This window comes from Rattus norvegicus, chromosome 19 (genome assembly GCF_036323735.1).
Source record: "Rattus norvegicus strain BN/NHsdMcwi chromosome 19, GRCr8, whole genome shotgun sequence".
NCBI lineage: Eukaryota > Metazoa > Chordata > Mammalia > Rodentia > Muridae > Rattus > Rattus norvegicus.
The window spans coordinates 36,415,384-36,438,651 of NC_086037.1; the positions used below are offsets into that span (position 1 = coordinate 36,415,384).

At 43.9% G+C, this 23,268-nt stretch overlaps 1 protein-coding gene across 2 annotated transcripts in view; it reads left to right on the plus strand.

Moving 5' to 3' along the window:
• N4bp1 (Nedd4 binding protein 1) overlaps positions 1-23,268 on the plus strand; it is a 50,754-nt gene that overhangs the window by 19,302 nt on the left and 8,184 nt on the right. Inside the window, exons 2-4 of one of the 2 annotated variants that reach the window (NM_001305181.2) lie at positions 8,471-10,155; positions 19,421-19,551; positions 21,376-21,472. In NM_001305181.2, coding sequence (NP_001292110.1) covers positions 8,471-10,155; positions 19,421-19,551; positions 21,376-21,472 — 1,913 coding nt within the window. The remainder of the gene's footprint in view (positions 1-8,470; positions 10,156-19,420; positions 19,552-21,375; positions 21,473-23,268) is intronic. The other variant, XR_005496626.2, reaches the window with a different exon arrangement.

Consider the following 23,268-nt stretch of genomic DNA (forward strand, 5'->3'; position numbering starts at 1 on the left):
GCAAAGAACTTTATGTGTGTGCCTAAATGTTTAAAGTTAAATTATAATTCCATTTTCATAACAATGTCACAAAACTGAATTTGAAAACAAAGTGACTGCTAGGAGGTTGAAGGTAGACAGAGTAGGTGTGGCCATAGAAAGACAAAGGAAACCTGTGGTGATGGGATGATTCTAAACGCGGACACAGGACGGTGGTTTATTAGCATGTGCTGAGCTAGTCTAGATGGTGGGCTCGTGCATGCACTACAGATGTTCTGATTCTCATGGCATCATCACATAGCTAGAGTAATCAGGGGAAGATAGACTGATTGTGCAGTCTGCTGACTGCCTATTTTAAAAAGTTAATTCTTGTGAAGTTGCTACTAGCCTAAGAGAAAATGCTTTATAAAATAATTCATGTACATGTGGTAGGAAGATGGGAATGTCCAAATGTGTGTGCAGATGTCCACAGAGGCCAAAAGGTGTCACAGCCTCAAGAATTGGAATTACAGGCCGTTGTCAGCTGCCTAACACTAGTGCTATGAACCAAACTTGGACTTCTGGAAGGGTAGGAAGTGCTCTTAACTCCTAAGCCATTTCTCTAGCCCCTATAAAAGTAATTTAAAACCAATATGTAAATACAGCATAATTTCAGTCAAGTTGTAGTCAAATGCTGCCCATTTGGAGGGGTCCATTTGTTTGTGTCAGGATCTCAAGTAGCTGGGGCTGGTCTTGCTCTGTGCAGCAGACATCGATTGTGAACTTCTGTTCCTTTTGCCCCAACCGCCCAGTCACTGGAATTATAGACATGCACCACCATACCTGATTTGTATGCTAACAAGTTTGAACTCCAGCCCTGCTGTGTACTGGGCAAGCATTCTACCAGCTGAGCCACGATGATCCCACTTGGAGCTCTCAGGCTGCTGGCAGCAGTATTTAGCACTGCTTGCTTATTCGGGAAGACAAGACGACTCATTATTTGGTTTTACTAAATTTTCATGTTAACAAAAATAGAAGATTATGTTGATTAAAAAGGCAAGACAACTCTGTGCTTCATCATCAAGACTACAAGCCCCAGAACAGACTCCAGAGCAGTGACAGCCTGGGTATGTAGCGTACTATTTGGATAGGAATTTCTCCCTTTGTATTGTTTGATTTATTCAGATTTAGTGGTTCTAAATAAATGCACAAAAGCTGTGTGTGTGTGTGTGTGTGTGTGTGTGTGTGTGTGTATTCTAATTGTCAGCAGCAAGTGCATATTAAGGTCATGCTAAAAGCCTGCTGACTGGTACTGCTCAGGCCAAGCTTGGTTGCTTATTTATTTATTTTATTTTTGTCTTTTTTAAATTTTTTTGATTTTTTTTATTTACATTTCAAATGTTATTACCTTTCCCAATTTCCCGGACATAAGCCCACTATCCCATCTCCTCCCCTTCTTCTATAAGGGTGTTCCCTTCCCCATCCACTCCCCCTTCCCCTCCTTCCCCCCAACGTTCCCCTACACTGGGGGTCCAAACTTGGCAGGACCAAGGGCTTCTTCCATTGGTACCCAATAAGGCCATCTTCTGCTACCTATGCAGCTGAGCCATGGGTCTGTCGATGTGTACTCTTTGGATGGTGGTTTAGTCCCTGGAAGCTCTGGTTGGTTGTCATTGTTGTTCTTAAGGGATTGCAAGCCCCTTTAACTCTTTCAGTCCTTTCTCTAATTCCTCCAATGGGGACCCCGTTCTCAGTTCAATGATTTGCTGCTAGCATTCGCCTCTGTATTTGATATGCTCTGGCTGTGTCTCTCAGGAGACATTAATGTCAGGCTCCTGTCAGCATGCACTTCTTAGCTTCATCAATCTTATCTAGTCTTGGTGGCTGTATATATATATGGGCTGTATACTCATGTGGTGCAGGCTCTGAATGTCCTTTCCTTCAGTCTGTGTTCCAAACTCTGCCTCCATATCGTCCTATGGATATTTTTGTTCCTCTTTTAAGAAGGAGTGAAGCATCCACACTTTGGTCATCCTTCTTCTTGAGCTTCATGTGGTGTGTAGATAGTATCTTGGGTAGTTCGAGCTTTTGGGCTAATATCCACTTATCAGTGAGTACATACTATATGTGTTTTTCTGTGATTGGGTTACCTCACTCAGGGTGATATTTTCCAGTTCAATCCATTTGTCTATGAATTTCATGAAGTCATTATTTTTGATAGCTGAGTAATATTCCATTATGTAGATGTACCACATTTTCTGTATCCATTCCTCTGTTGAAGGGCATCTGGGTTCTTTCCAGTTTCAGGATACTATAAATAAGGCTGCTATGAACATAGTGGAGCATGCGTCTTTGTTATATGTTGGGGCATCTTTTGGGTATATGCCCAAGAAAGGTATAGCTGGGTCCTCAGGTAATGGAAAGTCCAATTTTCTGAGGAACCTCCAGACTGATTTCCAGAATGGTTGTACCAGTCTGCAATCCCACCAACAATGGAGGAGTGTTCCTCTTTCTCCACATCCTCGCCAGCATCTGCTGTCACCTGAGATTTTGATCTTAGCCATTCTCACTGGTGTGAGGTGGAATCTCAGGGTTGTTTTGATTTGCATTTCCCTGATGACTAAGGATGTTGAACACTTCTTTAGGTGCTTTTTGGCCATTGGATAATCCTCACCTGAGAATGTTTTGTTTAGCTCTGTACCCCCATTTTCTAATGGGTTATTTGGCTCTCTGGAGTCTAACTTCTTGAATTCTTTGTATAATTTGGATATTAGCCCTCTATCAGATGTAGGATTGGTAAAGATCTTTTCCCAATCTGTTGCCGTTTTGTCCTAATGACAGTGTCTTTTGCCTTACAGAAGCTTTGCAGTTTTATGAGGTCCCATTTGTTGATTCTTGATCTTAAAGCATAAGCCATTGGTGTTCTGTTCAGGGAATTTTTCCCAGTGCCCATGTGATCAAGACTCTTCTCCACTTTTTCTTCAATTAGTTTCAGTGTATCTAGTTTTGTATGGAGGTCCTTGATCCACTTGTACTTAAGCTTTGTACAGGGTGATAAAAATGGATCGATTTGCATTCTTCTACATACTGACCTCCAGTTGAACCAGCCCCATTTGTTGAAAATGCTATCTTTTTCCATTGGATGGTTTTAGCTGCTTTGTCAAAGATCAAGTGACCATAGGTGTGTGGTTTCATTTCTGTTCTTCAATTCTATTCCATTGGTCTACCTGCCTGTTTCTGTACCAATACCATACAGTTTTTATGACTATTGCTCTGTAATACTGCTTAAGGTCAGGGATGGTGATTCCCCCAGAAGTTCTTTTATTGTTGAGTATAGTTTTCCATATCCTGGGTTTTTTTTTTTTTTGTTGTTGTTGTTGTTTTTTGTTTTTTTGTTTTTTGGGGTTTTTTTGTTATTCCAAATGAATTTGCAAATTGCTCTTTCTAACTATATGAAGAATTGAGTTGGAAATTTTTATGGGGATTGCATTGAATCTGTAGATTGCTTTTGGCAAAATGGCCATTTTTACAATATTAATCCTGCCAATCCATGAGCATGGGAGGTCTTTCCTTCTTCTGAGTTCTTCAATTTCTTTCTTCAGAGACTTGAAGTTCTTGTCATACAAATCTTTCACTTGTTTGGTTAAAGTCACACCAAGGTATTTTATATTATTTGGGACTATTGTGAAGGGTGTCATTTCCTTAATTTCTTTCTCAGCTTGTTTATTCTTTGAGTAGAGAAAGGCTACTGATTTGTTTGAGTTAATTTTATACCCAGCCACTTTGCTGAAGTTGTTTATCAGGCTTAGTAGTTCTCTGGTAGAACTTTTGGGGTCTCTTAAGTACACTATCACATCATCTGCAAATAGTGATATTTTTACTTCTTCCTTTCCAATTTGTATCCCTTTGGCCTCCTTTTGTTGTCTGATTACTCTGGCTAGGACTTTGAGTACTATGTTGAATAAGTAGGGAGAGAGTGGGCAGCCTTGTCTAGTCCCTGATTTTAGTGGGATTGCTTCTAGTTTCTCTACATTTAGTTTGATGTTGACTACTTGTTTGCTGTATATTACTTTTACCTTCTGGTTTGCTGTTACATTGCTTTTACAATGTTTAGATATGGGCCTTGAATTCCTGATCTTTCCAGTACTTTTATCATGAAGGGGTGTTGAATTTTGTCAAATGCTTTCTCAGCATCTAATGAAATGATGAAATGTGTGGATTTTTTTTCCCCCGTTTGAGTTTGTTTATATAGTGGATTACATTGATGGATTTCCGTATAGTGAACCATCCCTGCATCCCTGGGATGAAGCCTACTTGATCATGATGGATGATCATTTTGATGTGTTCTTGGATTCAGTTTGTCAGAATTTTATTGAGTATTTTTGCGTCGATATTCATAAGGGAATATTTTTCTCTTAGTACCATTTTCATTGTGTCCCATATGTTTGGGTATGTTGTGTCTTCATTTTCATTAAATTCTAGGGAGTCTTTAATTTCTTTATTTCTTCCTTGACCAAGTTATCATTGAGTAGACTTCCATGAATATGTGGGCTTTCTGTTGTTTTTGTTGTTATTGAAGACCAGCCTTTCACCGTGGTGATCTAATAGGATGCATGGGATTATTTCTATCTTCCTGTATCTGTTAAGGCCTGTTTTGTGACCCATTATATGGTCAATTTTGGAGAAGGCACCATAAGGTGCTGAGAAGAAAATGTATCCTTTTGTTTTAGGATGAAATGTTCTGTTAAGTCCATTTGGTTCATAACTTCTGTTAGTTTCTCTATGTCTGTTTAATTCTGTTTCCATGATCCGTCCATTGATGAGAGTGGGGTGTTGAAATCTCCTACTGTTATTGTGTGAGGTGCAATGTGTGCTTTGAGCTTTAGTAAGATTTCCTTTATGAATGTCGGTGCCCTTGCATTTGGAGCATAGATATTTAGGATTGAGAGTTCATCTTGGTGGTTTTTCCCTTGATAAATATGAAGCGTCCTTCCTTATCTTTTTTGATGACTTTTGGTTGAAAGTCGATTTTATTCAATATTAGAATGGCTACTCCAGCTTGCTTCTTGGAATCATTTGCTTGGAAAGTTGTTTTCCAGCCTTTTACTCTGAGGTAGTGTCTGTCTTTGTCTCTGAGGTGTATTTCTTGTGTGCACCAAAATGCTGGGTCCTCTTTATATATCCAGTCTGTTAATCTATGTCTTTTTGTTGGGGGAATTGAGTCCATTGATGTTAAGAGATATTAAGGAATAGTGATTGTTGCTTCCTGTTATTTTCATTGTTAGAGGTGGAATTATGTTTGTGTGTCTCTCTTCTTTTGGTTTTGCTGCAAGGAGATTACTTTCTTGCTTCTTCTAGGGTGTAGCTTGCCTCTTTGTGTTGGACTTTGCCATTTATTATCTTTGTAGGGCTGGATTTGTAGAAAGATATTGCGTAAATTTGGTTTTGTCAGGGAATATCTTGGTGTCTCCATCTATGTTAATTGAGAGTTTTGCTGGATACAGTAACCTGGGCTGGCATTTGTGTTCTCTTATGGTCGGGATGACATCTGTCCAGAATCTTCTGACTTTCATAGTCTCTGGTGAGAAGTCTGGTGTAATTCTGATAGGTCTGCCTTTATATGTTACTTGACCTTTTTCCCTTACTGCTTTTAATATTCTTTCTTTGTCTTGTGCGTTTGGTGTTTTGACTATTATGTGATGGGAGGAGTTTCTTTCCTGGTCCAATAATCTATTTGGAGTTCTGTAGGCTTCTTGTATGTTTATGGGCATCTCTTTAGGTTAGGGAAGTTTACTTCTATGATTTTGTTGAATATATTTACTGGCCCTTTAAGTTGGGAGACTTCACTCTCTTCTACACCTATTATCCTTAGGTTTGATCTTCTCGTTGAGTCCTGGATTTCCTGGATGGTTTGGGCTAGGAGGATTTTGTTTTGTTTTGTTTGTTTGTTTGTTTGTTTGTTTTTTGGTTTTGTTTTGTTTTGGTTTTAACATTATCTTTGACAGTTGTGTTGATGTTTTCTATGGTATCTTCTGCACCTAAGATTCTCTCTTCTCTCTCTTGTATTCTGTTTGTGATGCGTCCATCTATGACTCCTGATCTCTTCCCTAGGTTTTCTATCTCCACAGCTGTTTCCCTTTGTGCCTTCTTTATTGTTTCTATTTCCATTTTTAAATCCTGGACAGTTTTGTTCAATTCCTTCACCTGTTTGTGTTTTCTAGTAATTCTTTAAGGGATTTTTGTGTTTCCTCTTTAACGGTTTCTACTTGTTTACTTGTGTTGTCCTGTATTTCTTTTTTTTTTTTAAGATTTTATTTATTATATATGAGTACACTGTCACTCTCTTCAGACATACTAGAAGAGGCATCGGATTCCATTACAGATGGTTGTGAGCCACCATGTGGTTGCTGGGATTTGAACTCAGGACCTCTGGAAGAGCAATGAGTGCTCTTAACCACTGAGCCATCTCTCCAGCCCCCTGTCCTGTATTTCTTTAAGGCAGTATTTATGTCCTTCTTAAAGTCCTCTATCATCATCATAAAATGTGATTTTTATATCTAAAATCTTGCTTTTCTGTTGTGTTTGGATATCCAGTATTTGCTTTGGTGAGAGAGCTGGGCTCTGATGATACCAAGTAGTCTTGGTTTCTGTTGCTTAGATTCCTGCACTTGCCTCTTGCCATCAGGTTGTCTCTGGTGTTAGCTTGTCTTGCTGTCTCTGACAGTGGCTTGACCCTCCTGTAGGTCTGTGTGTCAGCACTCCTGTAGACCTGTTTTCTTTCAGCTGGATCTGGGAACAGAGAGCTTTGCTCTCGGGTGTGTAAGTGCTCCTGGAGACTGACTTTCAGCTCTCAGCACAGGCTAAAACCCGAAGGGTCCTGCCCCTGACTGCTCCTACGTCCCTGTGCTCAGATGGCACAGATTGCACTGGCCAATTTCCTCTTGGGTTGGGAATGTGGACAGAGAGTAGTGTCCTCTGAGTTCTCAGTAGTGTCTGCACTTCTGAGTGTCCTGCTCTCTCCCCGTGAGATTTGGGTCCAGGCCAAGCTTTTAAATAGTGATAGTTTGGGGTGGTATTCCAATTTTAGTTGAAGGTATGGGTTAGATCTCACTTCTTACAAGTGGTCCAGAAGTCTCACTGATCATCTAAGCAATAGTCTGACCATGTGCCATTATAAGGACTTGAGTTCCCCTAGCTATACATGACTGTGCTATTCTTACTCTGCTGTTGAAGAATCTGGGCTTTGGTTAGGTAACTTGAGCAAGACTGCACCAGAAGTTATTTCTGGAATTTAAGACCAACACATTCCAGAGCCAAAGTTGGTGGCATATTAACAAATGTGTTTTACTGTGTGTGTGTGTGTGTGTGTGTGTGTGTATGTGTGTGTGTGTGTATGTGTGTGTATGTGGGTGTGTATGTGGGTGTGGGTGTGGGTGTATGTGTGTGTGTGTTATATACACTTAATTTCTTGGCTTGTTTTTTTGTCTCCAGGAGCAGTGGACTTGCTAAAGAAACTAGTTCGCTTAAAAGTTTTCTTATTCAATTTATTTATTGGGTGTTTGTGTACGTGTGTGGGTAGGTGAGTACACTTGTGGGTGTGTGCTACTGCAGCGTGTATGTGGAGGTCAGAGGAATCAATTCTCTCTCTACCTTGTGGATCCCATGGGTCACCAGCAGGCTTGGCAGCAAGTTCTTTCCCTCCTGAGCCATCCCACTGGCCCAATTCCCTTTCCTAGCCTCACTGAAGCCTTTTTCAGCAGTGGCATCAGCCAGCGGCAGCCCTGTTCATTCTTTATTGTCAACATTCCTGTTTCTAAATGTCTTCAAGAAATCTGGAAGCAGGGGTTGGGGATTTGGCTCAGTGGTAGAGTACTTGCCTAGCAAGCACAAGGCCCTGGGTTCAGTCCCCAGCTCCAAAAAAAAAAAAAAAAAAAAGAAGAAGAAGAAGAAGAAGAAGAAGAAGAAGAAGAAGAAGAAGAAGAAGAAGAAGAAGAAGAAGAAGAAGAAGAAGAAGAAGAAGAAGAAGAAGAAAAAGAAAGAAAGAAACCTGAAAGCAGGACAGTCATTTTTGTTGAATCCAGAAAACCTTTATTCACTCCTAACTCACAGCTCATATTTTGTATTTAGGGAGATGTCCCCATTGTGATAAAGGACTGGGTAGCAAGGAGATGTTCTTTAAATGTAAATAAATCCAGCCTTGGGATTATCCACTGTGTAGCTAGGCAAGCCCCTAAAATCACAATGCAAGACACAGTGAAAAGGTTAGACATTCCCACTCTGTAAATTATACAGAGTTTCAATTCCTCTAAAGATGATTAAACCGTTCAGATTGAAATAAATGACCCCACACACTCATAAAGTTCAGAACTGTACTTTTTTTATTTTCATTAAAATCAAGGCATATTGCTCCAAATTACAAATATGTTTAATGATTTAAAAAATATAGCCTTGCTGTTGACAGTCATGTGCTGGGAACATGGCGAGTTGGTCTAACTTTGTCTTCTCTTCACAGGAGTACATCAAAGGGCTCTGCGAGCCTGAGCTGGAAGAAAGAGAGTGCTACCCCAAGGCCATGCACTGCATTTTCGTTGGGGCCCAGAGCCTCTTTTTGAAGAGCTTAATTCAGGATACTTGTGCTGACCTCTGTGTTTTAGATACTGGGCTTCTTGGCATTCGAGGAAGCGCTGAGGCTGTGGTCATGGCCAGAAGTCACATTCAACAGTTTGTGAAGCTCTTTGAGAGTAAGGAGAGCCTCCCCAGTCACCAGAAAGAGTCAGAAATTAAGCGGGAATTCAGACAGTTTGTTGAAGCCCATGCAGACAGTTATACAATGGACCTGTTGATTCTGCCTACTTCCTTGAAGAAGGAATTACTGAGTCTCACACAAGGGGAAGAAAATCTGTTTGAAACCGGAGATGATGATGTCATTACTGTTGGAGATGTACGGCCACCAGAGTTCACACAGAGTACTGCCGCAGGACCGAGTATTGCCAGAGATGACATTGTTGTACAGGAAGAGTCCAGAAATAAAGCTAGGACTCCTGTTTCTGAGCTTACAAAACAAATGGACACAGTCTTTTCTAGTTCACCAGATGTGCTTTTTGTTCCAGTGAATGGTCTAAGTCCAGATGAAGATGCTCTTTCCAAAGACAGAGTTTGTCACAAGAGGAGGTCTTCTGATACAGAAGAAAGGCATACAAAAAAGCAGTTTTCCTTAGAGAATGTTCCAGAAGGGGAGCTTTTGCAAGATGGTAAGGCATCAGCTGAAAATGAAGTCATCGACCTTTCTGATGCTGCTTCGAACTCTACAAATCTAAGCCCCGATGGAAAAGACACTACAGAAGAAATGGAGTACAATATCCTTGTTAACTTCTTTAAAACCATGGGCTATTCCCAAGAGATTGTTGAAAAGGTCATTAGGGAGTACGGGCCTTCTACAGAACCACTCTTGCTTTTAGAAGAAATTGAAAAAGAAAATAAAAGGCTCCAAGAAGACAGAGACTTCCCACCGTGCACTGTTTATCCAGAGGACAGTCAGAGCAGAAGTGCAGGAGGTAGGAGCACGACAAACGAGCTCACAGCAGAGTCCACTCCAAAGAAAACACAGAATCATACAGAGCAAACTATGGTGGAAAGATTCTCTCAGTTACCGTTCAAAGACTCTAAACAGTGTACCTCAAATTGCAGAATTAATTCTTTCAAAACAGTGCCAGTAGGTCAGAAACATGAAATCTGGGCTTCAAAGCAGAACTCAAATTGTACTGTGGACCTGGAAACTGATGGTGTCTTGGCCGCCTCTGCCAGCCCTAAAGACGTCAGTTTTGTTTCAAGGGGAGCTTTAGGGCACCAGCAAAGAAACTCAGCTTTTCTTGAAAATGGCTTTCAACAGCAAGCAGAACCTTTGCTCCCAAATAACGTGAAGCCTGCCTGTGAAAAGCGCTCTGGCGGCTGTGGCTCTCCTCAGCCTAAGCCAAATTATCACCCCCCACTTTCTCCACCACTGCCGCCGCCCCAGCTGCTGCCTTCAGCTACTGAGGCTCGATTGGGAGGATCCTCTGATCATATTGATTCCTCAGTTACGGGGGTTCAAAGATTTCGAGATACCTTAAAAATACCGTACAAGCTGGAGTTAAAAAATGAGCCAGGAAGAGCAGATTTGAAGCACATTGTTATAGACGGGAGTAATGTTGCCATTACGTAAGTCACTCTGCAGCTCGCTCTTGCACAGTTCTCTACCCTGTGTCTGAGGGGTGTGCATGTCCTGTGTATTCTGGTGGGTCCACATCCTTTCTTGGGGGAAGACCAGCTGCTTGTAAAGTTTTGCGTTTGGTATTGGAATAATTATTTAAAAATAAATCCGGGCAGTGGGCTAGTTGCTACCCACCCCAACAAGGTTCATGTTCCCCAATGAATTACACACACAGCCTTTATATTTCAATATATTTAATCAGCACAGTAGCTGGGCACTTCCTAACCTCCGTGCGGTTAATCCACCTCCTGCCAATAATCCTGAGTTATTACTTACTAAACTGTCTGTGCTGCCCTGGATCCAGAGGGCTGCACTCCTGACTCCTTCACATGCAGCCTTGCCTCTCTGTCCCACACTTATCTTGTCAGGATGGCGACTCTCCTCTCCCTCCTCCCCTCCCCTCCATACTCTTCCAGTTTAGCAGATCTCCTTCCTTCCCCTCTCAGTCCCAAGCCTGGGAAACCTAAAAGTCCTGCCTCTCTCTGCCCTACCCAGACATTACCTACCTGCTGGCATCTTTATTTACAGGTCAGACCCAACTGGGGTCAGGGTCCTCAGTGTCTCAGACTCTCTGGTAAACAATTCTAGGGACCGACATTAACATTAGAATACAAGTAGCATTAGGCCAAACCCACTACACTTAGTCTTTGGGGTTGTGAACCTTCCCTGATGGAGACTGGATTCTCACGTTTCGAGTTGCTCTGTGGCACATAGGGTGCAACTGTACGCAAATGAGACTTTGAGATCCATGTTACCATTAAACCCCAGACAGGAGAGGAGCTGCTACCCCCCTCATTTGTGAGACAGTCTCTTAACCACCCTCGTGTGAGACAGTCTCTTGTAGTCCTTCTTGCCTTGACTCAAAAAAATCTTTGAAAAATATCTTATTTTTATTTTTAATTAAGTGTATCTGTGTGTCTCAAAGTTGATTTGTACATATAAATACAGTGCACACAGGGCCAGAAAAGTGTCTCTGCTCCCTTGTTGCTGGAGTTCTAGGTGGATTGAGTAACCTCATGTGGGTGTTGGAAACAGAATTCAAGTTTTTCTTAGTGACTGAGCTATTACCCTGGGCTCCTACAAGTGTTGAATCCTAAGAATCAAACTCTGTCGCTCAGTGTTTGTGAGCTCTCTTTCTAGGAACCCTAAAAGATCAACTCTGTCTTGTAGTTCTAGGAATGCCTATGGCATTTTCTTTAGTACTCATGTTTGGGCAAGGGCCTTCTGAGTGAGGCAAGTACTCCACCACGGACTGTCTCCCAGATGCTGTCTCTCATCTTTCCTTTTGAGCTGCTCATCCTAAGTTTGCCCAGGCTGGCCGGCCGTCCTGTGTTCAGATTCACAGTCCTCCTGCTCTGTCTACCCAGTGCTTCTGTTACAGGCAGGAGAAGGTGATTATCGGCATGTGTTATTTTGTTCTGTGTGTGTGGGAGTTGTTTATATGTCCATCAAATGCATACCTGGGGTCCACGGAGACCAGAAAAGGGTGTTGGATTCCTTAGGACACAGTTACCGTTTGAGACACTGTGAGTACTGGGAACGAACCCAAGTCTTCTGTAAGAGTAGCAAGTTTTCTTTGATGCTAAGACCAGCCACCAACATACTGTTGTTGTTGTTGTTGCTGTTGCTGTTGTTGTTGTTGTTGCTGTTGTTGTTGCTGTTGCTGTTGTTGTTGTTGCTGTTGCTGTTGTTGTTGTTGTTGCTGCTGTTGCTGTTGCTGTTGTTGTTGTTGTTGCTGTTGTTGTTGTTGCTGTTGCTGTTGTTGCTGCTGTTGCTGTTGTTGTTGTTGCTGTTGCTGTTGTTGTTGTTGTTGCTGTTGTTGTTGTTGTTGCTGTTGTTGTTGTTGTTGTTGCTGTTGCTGTTGTTGTTGTTGCTGTTGTTGTTGCTGTTGCTGTTGTTGTTGCTGTTGCTGTTGTTGTTGCTGTTGTTGTTGTTGCTGTTGCTGTTGTTGTTGCTGTTGCTGTTGTTGTTGCTGTTGTTGTTGTTGTTGCTGTTGTTGTTGTTGTTGCTGTTGCTGCTGTTGTTGTTGCTGTTGCTGTTGTTGTTCTTGTTCTTCTTCTTGTTCATCTTCCTCTTCCTCTTCTTCTTTTTAATGTGTGCGCATGTGTGTTCGTGTGAACGTGTGCCACATGTGTTCAGGTGCTGAAGAGGCCGGGAAGATGCATGGATCCTCTGGAGCCTGAGCTGCAGGCAGCCGTGAGGCTCCCTGGTTTGAGGAGGAACTGAGAGAGCAGCAGCACTTTTACCCCTGAGCAGCATCTCTAGTGCTACTTTTTTTCTTTTTTGCTTTTTATTTTCATTAAAATTTATGAACAAATATAAACCAAGAAGACTTTCCATGGGTTTGCTCAGCAATTGCTAGTTCATGGCCAGTCTTGCTTCATCTATAATCTAAACCATTTGTGTTACTTTATTTCTTGCTTTATTCTGTTTGTTTGCCCTGTGGTATTGGGAAGGGAGGCCAGGCTCTTCGAGTTAGGACAGAGCTGCTGAGCTCTCTCCAGCCCTTTGGGTGCTCGTCAGGACATCTCAGACATGTCTTTCATCCACAAGGACCTCAGGATGTGTCTCAGATTCAGTCCGTGTCGTTTTCTGCAGATTAGTGCTTACTCAGAGGAAAGAGGGGACTCTGTCTTGGCAGCTGCCTTCCTCATGGTGTAAGAGCTCTCGCTCAGTTTCTCTCCCTTTCTTTCAGTGTGGGTCTCCTTTTCTTGGTGAACCTGTTTGTCCTTGGCAACAGGACAGTTCACTGCTAAGGGGAGCAAGGCCACACACTTCTTAGGTCCTGTCCCTTATGACTTGGTGTGCTTGGTGAGGTGCCTGTAGCAGCAACAGTTCCTGACACGCTCATGGTTCCATAGGGTAGCACGGAGTCATGGCTGCTGACAGCACTGTGGGCCACGAGTGGAAACCAGGCCTGGCTCGGTCTTTTTTGGGATATAAGATTGTTTGTCATCCTTCATCCTGCTCCTCACAGGTCTGTACAGCCCAGATTTGTAAGTCTGCCTTGTATGTAGCTTTGGGAATGTAGTTTTTTGTTTTGAAACATGGTCTCACCATGTACCCTCGGTCTAGAACTTGCTGTGAAGGCCAGGCTGACCTTAAACTCAGAAAAGATCTAGCCTGCCTTGTAGGTGCCCGGATTATAGACAGGCGCCATTACAGGGTCTTACTGTGCAGTCCTTGCTGACCTGCTATGTTAACCAGGCAGGCTCCGAAGTTCTGGAGATCCTCCAGTCTGTGCCTGTGCCTACTTCGTGCAAGACATCAATGGTGTGCCTGCCTAGTGTTATGAATTTTTACAAATAAAAGCATTGTTTTGCTTTTCTTTTTAAAAAGTAAATTATTGATTGTATATTTTCATTTTGTCACAATTTTTTTCTTTTTTTTTTTTCTTTTTTTCGGAGCTGGGGACCGAACCCAGGGCCTTGCTCTTGCTAGGCAAGCGCTCTACCACTGAGCTAAATCCCCAACCCCCACAATTTTTTTTTAAAAAAAGGTGTCTCCGTTTAGATAGAAGTTCAGCAGTTTGTGTTGGTGGTGCGTGTAGCGCTGTTGGCAGGATGCTTGCCTAGCATCCTGGAAGCCCTGGGTTGTATCCAGCACTCCCATGTATACTGGGCGTGGTGGCCCCTTCCTGAATCCCAGCCCTGGGAAGCTCAAGTCAGAGGATGGAGGTTGAAAATGGGAGGCAGAGTGAAAGTCTGTCTGTGTCAGTGTCTCTGAGCCGGTTAGCATCTCACCTTGGTTTATCTAAAACCAGAAGAGCCATTCAGTCCTGTGGTCCAGCTCTACTTCCTCACTGAGCGACTGCACAGTTAGCATCATGGTTTTGAAGAAGTTAATTCCTTTGTAAAAACCTTTCTATCAAGGGAAAGATTTCTCAAACTGATATTTAAACAATAAACACAGATGAACCAAGGCTGAGCACAGGAATGATGCTGTATGAGTGTGTGTGTGCGTGCGTGTGTGCGTGCGTGTGTGTGTGTGTGTGTGTGTGTGTGTGTGTGTAGACCAGACGTAAGATTAGTGTTTTCTGTTGCTTTTCCCCTTGTTTTGTTTGTTGTTTTTGCGTCGGGTCTTTTACTGAACCTGGAGCTCACCAATTTGGTGGGCGAGGGGACTCTAGGGTTCCTCCTGTCTTTGCCTCTTTGCCAGTACTGGGCTTATAGGTGGGTGCTGCCACGTTCACTTCTTACTTGGGTGCTTGGGGTATGAACTCAAGTCCTCATGCTTGTTCATCAGGTACTTTCCAGCCGACCATCACCCTCTGGGGCAGTAATAGCACCTCTCGCTGTGGCCACTGTTAGAATGTACAGTGATGCTGCTCACCACGGCAGGGTGTGTTTCACCCCTGACGCCTTCCATTGTGCCCACAGTGACGCCCCAGACACCGCAACATCCCAACACCACAGATTTCCTGACACTCTTGGGTATGGGGCTGCTGTTTGAAAAGCAATGATTATCACTTGAACATGTAAAGTTTTATTAATACACATTTTTAATATTATTTGTTGGGCGGGGTGTGTTTGTGTTTGTGTAAGTGTATGCCATAGGTAGTAACAGGCCGTTGTGAACATAAGACATGGGTGCTAGGAGCTCAGTCCTCTGGAAGGACAGCAAGTGCTCTTAGCTGCTGAGATGGATTGTTACCTCATCCCTATTCTTTGTATGTATGTATATGTGGAAGGAGGTTGTGCACCCGCACGTGGTGCATGCAGCCCGCAGGAAAGGGTGTTGTGTCTCCTGGAGCTGAGGTCACAGGTGGTTGTGCCCCTGACACAGTGCCGGGAGCCGAGCCCTTGGAAGAGCAACAAGTGCTTTTAACCACTGGGCCAACTCTCCTAGCCACTTACTGGTTTTGCAAACTGATCCTTTCTAGAGGATGCGACTTTGCTTGGGTCTACTGATGTTCGCGTTTAGAGCAGCATTTAAAGAGGCCGCACGCCTGTAATCCAGGAGTCGGAGGCAGAGGCAGGCCGATCTCAGAATTTGAGGCCAGTGGTCTGCAGAGCTACACAGAGAAACTCTTAGAAAACAACCATAAAAAGGGATGCTACCCTAGAACAGAGTAGATTCACATGAAATGTTAGAAGTCACATTTCCTATTCTTCCCCGTCTTTCTATAGCAGGCTCCACGACTGTTTTATTAAGTGGAATTAGAAGTTACAGATTAAGATTTGTACCTTGATGACGTGATTGTCATTCTGATGATGTAAAATGAAGTTTTGTGGCAGTGCTGTGTGAGAATTGAACTTTGATTCTTAGTCACTAGGCAAACGTTCAGCTTCTAAAACTTCATTCTCAGCCTGGTGCTTCTTATTATTATTTTGTGCACGGGTGATGGAATCTTCATACTAGTGTTTTGGAGCAAGAATGTGGTATAACTTACATGACCGTGCCCGGGGTCACACCTAGATTCAGAGCTATAATGTCTGTCCTCAGCACCCGGACTGCCTGTGTCTTCACAGAGGCTGAGGTCAGAATGTTGAGACCTTAGCATCATCGGACACATAAGTGCTTCAGCTAGGTGCTGCCATAATTGAGAAGGAGTCGGAGGCCGTCAGAGCAGGGTATCTTGGTGGGAACTCCCCTGAAGCAGCCAGGCCCTGTGCTGCCCTGGATTGCTATTGATTCTCTGCCATGATGTCTTCAGCTCATATATGATGAGAAATTCCAAAACACCTGCCTCATGCTGCTGACTGTGTATGTTTTTGGTTCGTTTCCCCCTCGTCACCATGAATGAGTCAGTAATGAGTCAGTGAACAAGTTTGTGGTGTCTGGCTTGACATCACTCACAGTGGTGACTGAAACCCCAGCCCAAGAGCACCTGACTTGTCTGTTTGGTGATTTTCCATGAAGATGGGGTTTGCCCGTTGTTCACTTGTCAGAACTGTACGTTCTGTCCACTTTTCTTGCCTCTTTCTATAGCAGGCTCCACAACTATTTTTTATTAAGTGGAAGCTAGAAGTAAATCATGCTTTCCTGGTTAACTATGCCCACACTGCCCTGTCTGATGACGACAGCTAGTATTGTCACCTAGCTCTCCTCTGCTTTAAACATGTTGACTGGCTCATACAGTGTGAAAAATAGCCAGATAATTTGTTTCCAGAGGCATGGAACAGGAATTCCATCTCCATGGAGAGCTGATCCACCTACCCTCCCAGGCTCAGAAGTGTTCTTCTGTGTGGTGCTGGGATCCCCACACTTTGGCCCCCAAAGTAGAAGGTTTCATATCCTGTGTACTTTGAATATCTGCTCTCTGGGTCAGGGCAGACCACTGGTCTGCACTTCCTTGTCCCCCAGCCTCTATTGCAGGGACCGGAAGCAGCAAGGACTAAGCACACTTATCCAGTCAGTGTATTAGGCTTAGATGGAGAGTTGTTACTGGGGTGTCTGCTGTATGGACAAGTTTGGTTCCATTTGATTGGATTTTCCTCCCTGTGGTTTGAGGCTTAAACTCAGCCGGCGCACAGACCACAGCGCTCCATCCCATTTTCTTTTTTATGTAGTTTTATTTTCTACATAAGTCTGTATGCTCACTTACCCCCACTGTTTTTACTGCTGGAGACTTTAGGAGTAAAAAATGTTGTGACCTTACCACAGAGAACACTGAAAACTGGTACAGCATTAGCGCTTCAGAAACTTTGTCACATCGTCTCAGCCTCCCAAAGCTTTTAAGAAGGCCAGGGTCCTTGTGTGATATATCTGTGTTTTGAATAACATGGAGGCCCTTTTTAAGGTTTTAGAAGACTAAATGGGTTTTCTTTGAAAAGCAGGAGGCTCTTGATTTGGGATCTTCATTGCTAGAACTGGCTGTCTTAACTCCAGGCCTGTCTTTGGTGTTAAACGATTTGTGCACTTACTCTTTAAAAACAATAGCCCCGGGGCTGGGGATTTAGCTCAGTGGTAGAGCGCTTACCTAGGAAGCGCAAGGCCCTGGGTTCGGGACCCCAGCTCCCGAAAAAAAAAAAAAGAACCAAAAAAAAAAAAAAAAATAGCCCCAGGGTTGGGGATTTAGCTCAGTGGTAGAGCGCTTGCCTAGGAAGCGCAAGGCCCTGGGTTCGGTCCCCAGCTCCGGGAAAAAAAACAAACAAACAAACAAAAAAATTAGCCCCACTTAACTCCCTTCTCCCGAGTATCACATTGGTGCATCCTTACCATATAAGCAGTAGGTTTGTTTTCTGGTGTGTGTTTTCTGGGATAAGATCTAATCCCAGTTTCTTTTTCATGGGTCTCAGGGAAAAAAGGGTGTGCTTTATCCTCTGGCAGAGAGAAAGAACTGTGAGCTGTTCTTTGCAGCCTCTGACAACCTCACCATTTGTATCCTCTCAAAGGTCAGGGATGCAAATGAGGTTGGCGCACACTATAGGTAGCCCTGAGAGTATAGCAGAAGGGCCTTGGCCAGAGTCTGCCCAGCACACCACTTCCCCCGGCTGCATGTCCTGCACTCACAGTAGACAAGATCTGGGAGGTGAAAGGTCAGAAGGGGTCTTCTGAAGGATGGCGTCACATAGGACAGAGCCTTCAGAAGGGCCGGAGGGAAGGTGAGGCTTAACCAGGGGACAGGAACAAGACACCTGGCCCGTGTATTGTGGAGAATTTGCCTTTGCTCTCTCTGGCCCATCAGAGGTAGAAGGACCTGGAAACCTGGCAGACGATGTGTGTGGGAAGGACTTTTCTCCACTTTTATTTAATGGCTTGAGACAAAAAATGAAGGGTTTTTGTTTATTTTTATTGCATTCATTTACTTACTTGTTTGAATATGTATGGGGAGTGTACAACATGGTACATGTGTCGTGCTTTTATATGGGAGCCACATTTTTTTTTTTTTTTGGTCTTTTTTTTCGGAGCTGGGGACCGAACCCAGGGCCTTCTGCTTCCTAGGCAAGCGCTCTACCACTGAGCTAAATCCCCAGCCCCGGGAGCCACATTTTTAATATGCACGAGTGTTTGCCTGCTTGTGTATGTGCGTACCATACCCATGCCTGGTCAGAGAAGGTTTCTCATCACCTGGAACTGGAGTTAGAGACGGTCACTGTGAGCCGCCTTGTGGGTGCTAAGAAGCAAAGCTCTGACCCAAGGAGCCATCTCTCTAGCTTCTGTTTTTGTATTTTGAAATGAATTTCCAGACTTGGGGAGGAGGCGGGGGAGTGCAGTTTTCTTACTTCAGTAGCAGGAGGTCACACATGGGGCTGAGGTCAGCCCCTTTCTGTTTCACAAGCAGGAGCACAGCCGTGTTTGTATCTCCTGCTGTCTGTGGTGGTTGTCACATTGCCTTGGCAGGGTGGAGTGCTGACAGTGAGCACGGTGACCTTTGCAGATTGGCAGCTGGTTTCTTGCATGCTTACCTCTTTCTCTGCGTTTCGCTTCATTCACTGCAGCCCCACGGGGCCCTGGGTGGTTTCGTTTGAATCTTGTTTTCAGTCGTTCTTTATAAGCTTTAACTGGGAACGTTTCCCTGGAAGGTGGTGTGGACCTGCCACCCCTCAGGGCAGCAGCAGCACTGGGTGCTGTGGTATTGGCAGAGTCACATCTTTAATCCTGTCCTCAACCACAGGAAGGCACAGCATGAGTATTGTCACAACTACTGAATTGTTCTTGCTCAAGAGGCAAATTCTGTAATAAAATTCCTAAGAAATTCTAAGAAGTACTAGCAGTGGAGCTCAGTGGTGGAGTGCTAGCATGTGTGAGGACCTAGGCCTGACCCACAACACAGTAAGAAAGTGGGGGTGGGGGAAACAAAAAAAAAACAAAAACAAAAACAAAAGCCACCACCAGGATATGTCAGACCTCAGGAGACTGAGGCAGGAGGATCACAAGTTTGAATCAGCTTCAGTGGCATACAAAGAGCATATCTCAAAAAAGAAGTTAAAGTTCTCAGAGGCCAGGGGTTAGACAGAACTTAGGAGTAGGATTTCTCCTGATAGAATGCATTTAAACCCCATGATAGTGAACAAGTATTACAGCCAGCCTGTGGCCCTCCACCAGAACAGCCCACTCCATTTGTCAGATACGGGGAAAGGCCTGAGACTCTTAAGGTACAGGGAGGACTCGCTCAGAAGGTCTAACTGCAAACTAGCGAGCGGTACAACCTATGTGAGGGTAAAAGCATGCCTGTGTTAACTTTTGTTGTGTGTGGTTGCTCTTTTCTGTGGTAAAACCTAGATTTTCTGTACATTTTAACCTGAAAGAAACTGTCCTTCCTTCCAGCCATGGTCTGAAAAAGTTCTTCAGTTGCCGTGGCATAGCCATTGCAGTTGAGTATTTTTGGAAGCTCGGCAACAGAAACATCACTGTGTTTGTCCCGCAGTGGAGAACAAGACGGGATCCTAATATCACAGGTGAGGCCCAGTGATTATTTTCCATATTTCTAGTTAGATATGTAATGTTTCAAATTTCAACGTAGGGTGCTTAGAATAGAGTCACGTACATGGGCAGCAGCTTGAATGACAGAATTCTAAATTGGTTCTTTCTGGTAAACTATCAATTAAGCTCAGTGTGTGTGTGTGGGGGGGGGGCACGTGTGATGTCAGCACCCGGGAGATGGAGCGGGAAGGAAAGGCCTAAGTCTGGAAGATCAGAGTCATCTGGTAGGACATCTGGTAGGTTGAGAGTGTTGTAGTGTAGGGTAGGTTGAGAGTGTTGTAGTGTAGGGTAGGTTGAGAGTGTTGTAGTGTAGGGTAGGTTGAGAGTGTTGTAGTGTAGGGTAGGTTGAGAGTGTTGTAGTGTAGGGTAGGTTGAGAGTGTTGTAGTGTAGGGTAGGTTGAGAGTGTTGTAGTGTAGGGTAGGTTGAGAGTGTTGTAGTGTAGGGTAGGTTGAGAGTGTTGTAGTGTAGGGTAGGTTGAGAGTGTTGTAGTGTAGGGTAGGTTGAGAGTGTTGTAGTGTAGGGTAGGTTGAGAGTGTTGTAGTGTAGGGTAGGTTGAGAGTGTTGTAGTGTAGGGTAGGTTGAGAGTGTTGTAGTGTAGGGTAGGTTGAGAGTGTTGTAGTGTAGGGTAGGTTGAGAGTGTTGTAGTGTAAGGAGTGAGTAGGGAAGGGTAGAGAGTGGCATAGCTGCTAGAGAGGACGTCCTCCACCAGCTTTGGCTTTTGAGTATTTAAATAATATTTTTTAAAATAGTTGCTTGGTAAGTTTAAAACCTTAAATATGTCTTTTCTGTAGTCTGATGGCTTACTATGAATCATTTCTGTTTGCCATGTAGTACTTTGTGGCTAACCTACAGGCCCCACACAAAAGGTTCAAATTTAATATAAATTGTGAAATATTCCAGAGAAACTTAAGATTGTTTTTGTTTTAAGTGAAAAGGCTGTGCCAGGCACAGTAGGCAGAGCACCTAGAAAGGAAAGGTAAAACGGGGTGGGCGTATTTTATAAATTTGTCTAGCACAGAAACAGGAAGTGAAACTTAGACATGAGGGACATGGCACTTCCAGAGTGTTCCCAACTTCCTTTCTTTGGGAGAAGATCCACAAGGAGTGAGGCAGACCCACTCCTTTTCTACTTAAGTGTCGGTGCTGACTTACCATGCAGCTCCCAGGCAGGAACCCTCCATTTTGGGGCAGGCCAGTTGAGGTCACTGGTAGCTGCTTTGGTAAGAAAGACAAACACAGGAATCTTATGCTTCTGTTCTCTGCTTCTCTTGCTTGGGACTGCTTTTCCAACGTAAGGCATTGGGCCTCCATTCTGTCACTACCCAAGCCTGTGAAAACCAGTAAATACTCATTCAGACAGCTAAGAGTAAGACAGGAGGCTGCAGCCTTTCTCAGCTGGCACAATGGCAGTTCGCTCCGCTCTGCCCTGTTTTCAGAGGGCTCCTCCCCTCCCACCCTCTGGTAACTCTTGTCATTTCTCTTTTTATACTCTATTTACAGTATATACTTTTGGAAATGTTCTTGGGGGCAGGATTAATTGTGGGCTTCTGGTTTAGTTGTCATTTAGAGGCAATTGAGTTTAACATTTTGTTAGTTTGTTTAAAATCTACCCTCAGTTCATATGCTGGACTTGCCTTAGTGTGAATCTTAATTGGTTTTTCTTCTTCTTGTGGTAAAGTTGAGTAAATGGGGAAAGAGTAGCAGGTCCCCAAGTGAAATATTTGGGTTTGCATTCAATTATCTACACATCTGGGAAGATAGTCTTTGCTGAATGCATATCAACTTCTTCCACGAACAGAACAGCACTTCTTAACCCAGCTCCAGGAGCTTGGAATATTATCTTTAACTCCTGCCCGGATGGTCTTTGGAGAAAGAATTGCTTCTCATGATGACAGGTATGAAGGGCTGCTTTTCTTCCCAAAGTGGGAGTGGGGTGGTAAGGAGCCAGTTACCTGTCCATCAAATAGGTCTGCACTCTGAAGGGACCTGCTTAGTTGACTTTCAAACTCATCAAGACCACTAAGAGACTCTGTAAGTTTAGGAATGACACAGAAGAAACTTTGGTGGTCTTTTTGAGTTTGTTTATTTTAGTGACGCATGTCTGAGATGAGAAAAGGCAGGTGTGTGTAGTTGATTGGTTTTCATTTTGGAGATTGAGTCTCACCATGCAGCCCTGGCCCAGGACTCACTCTGTAGGTCAAGATCTAAGTGGATCTCTGTTTCAGGCCAGCCAGGGTTACATGGTGAGATTCCCACCCTCAAATGGAGGAATTTTGATTCCAACCTTTCCCCGTGGTATGTAGTTTTCATAACTTTATTCTCGTACTATCATGTCAGTGTAACAAGCATGGTGTCGGGACCCTCAGGCTGTCTGTCCCTTCTTCTCTGTATTATTCTGCCCATTTCCACATTCCTCCCAAGGAAGGCAGTGCTTTGTTACCCAAGCTGCTATGTGGTTGGATGGGAAAGAGGTGAGTTAGGGCCACAGTGGACATTCACTCACTGGCAGGGAAGAGATGGGCTTAGGTGTGAAAAGAGCTAAGATAGAGTTAGGAGCAGCAGCCCTGGGAGGCTGTCCTGAAGGGTCCTCCATGGGCCTATAACAGGCTCAGGAGCTGCAGTCCTCAGGTGGGAGCCTTCAGGTCCTCTGATCACCGCCACAGCTTTCTTCTCAAACCAGGGACTCAAACCCAGGCACAGACTTGCAGCTGAGGCTTTTGCTTGGCTTCTGCAGCCCTCCCTCTGGGTAGCAGAGAGCATAGGTATGTATCCCAGTGGGTACAAGAGAGGCCTCCCGTCTGTTTTTATTGACATTTGGGCCAACAGCAGCATTGAAATATGTGCTTTAAAAATAAGCTCTAATGTTCATAACTAAGGAATTCAGACAAGCGTGGTGGTTCAAACCCATGATCTCAACACTTGAGAGGAAGAAGCAGAAGGCTTGGGAATTAAAGTCATCCTCAGCTACACAGTGCTAGCCTGGAATATATGAGACCCTGGGTGAGGCAGGGGTGGGGCAAACAAAATACTTTCTAGGGTTCCTGAGATCTTGGAAGCTTGAGTTGTTTGAGTCCACAGAGACTGCTCAGAAGGGCAGAGTCAGTACCTTTCACACCTTTCACTCGGGTGATCTCTTTTTTGTTTCATTATCTTTGTTCTCATTTAAGAAATAACATTTCCGGGGCTGGGGATTTAGCTCAGTGGTAGAGCGCTTACCTAGGAAGCGCAAGGCCCTGGGTTCGGTCCCCAGCTCCGAAAAAAAGAACCAAAAAAAAAAAAAAAAAAAAAAGAAATAACATTTCCATTAACTTCAAGGGTTCCTTTCTGTTTTGTTTTGCTTTTTTTAGGTAGGTTCTCACTATGTAGTCCTGGCTGTCCTCAGACTTCACAGATTACCTCTGTGCCTCTGTCCCACAAGTGCTGGGCTTAAAGGTGTGCCCCACTCTGACTGGCTACTCACAAAGGTTTTGAGAGGGTTTGAACAGGAGTAGTCCTCAGCAACATGACACAAGTCTGTATCATTCAGTTCTTACTCTCTTCAGCACCATGTGCAGAAGGCCTGCCCTGAGTTCCATCCCTAGCACCCTGTGAACCAGGAATGATGGCACACACCTGTAATCCAGCACCACAAGGTAGAGGCACGAGGTCACTCAGGTTACTTAGTTCAAGGCCAACCCAGGAGACTGAAGAC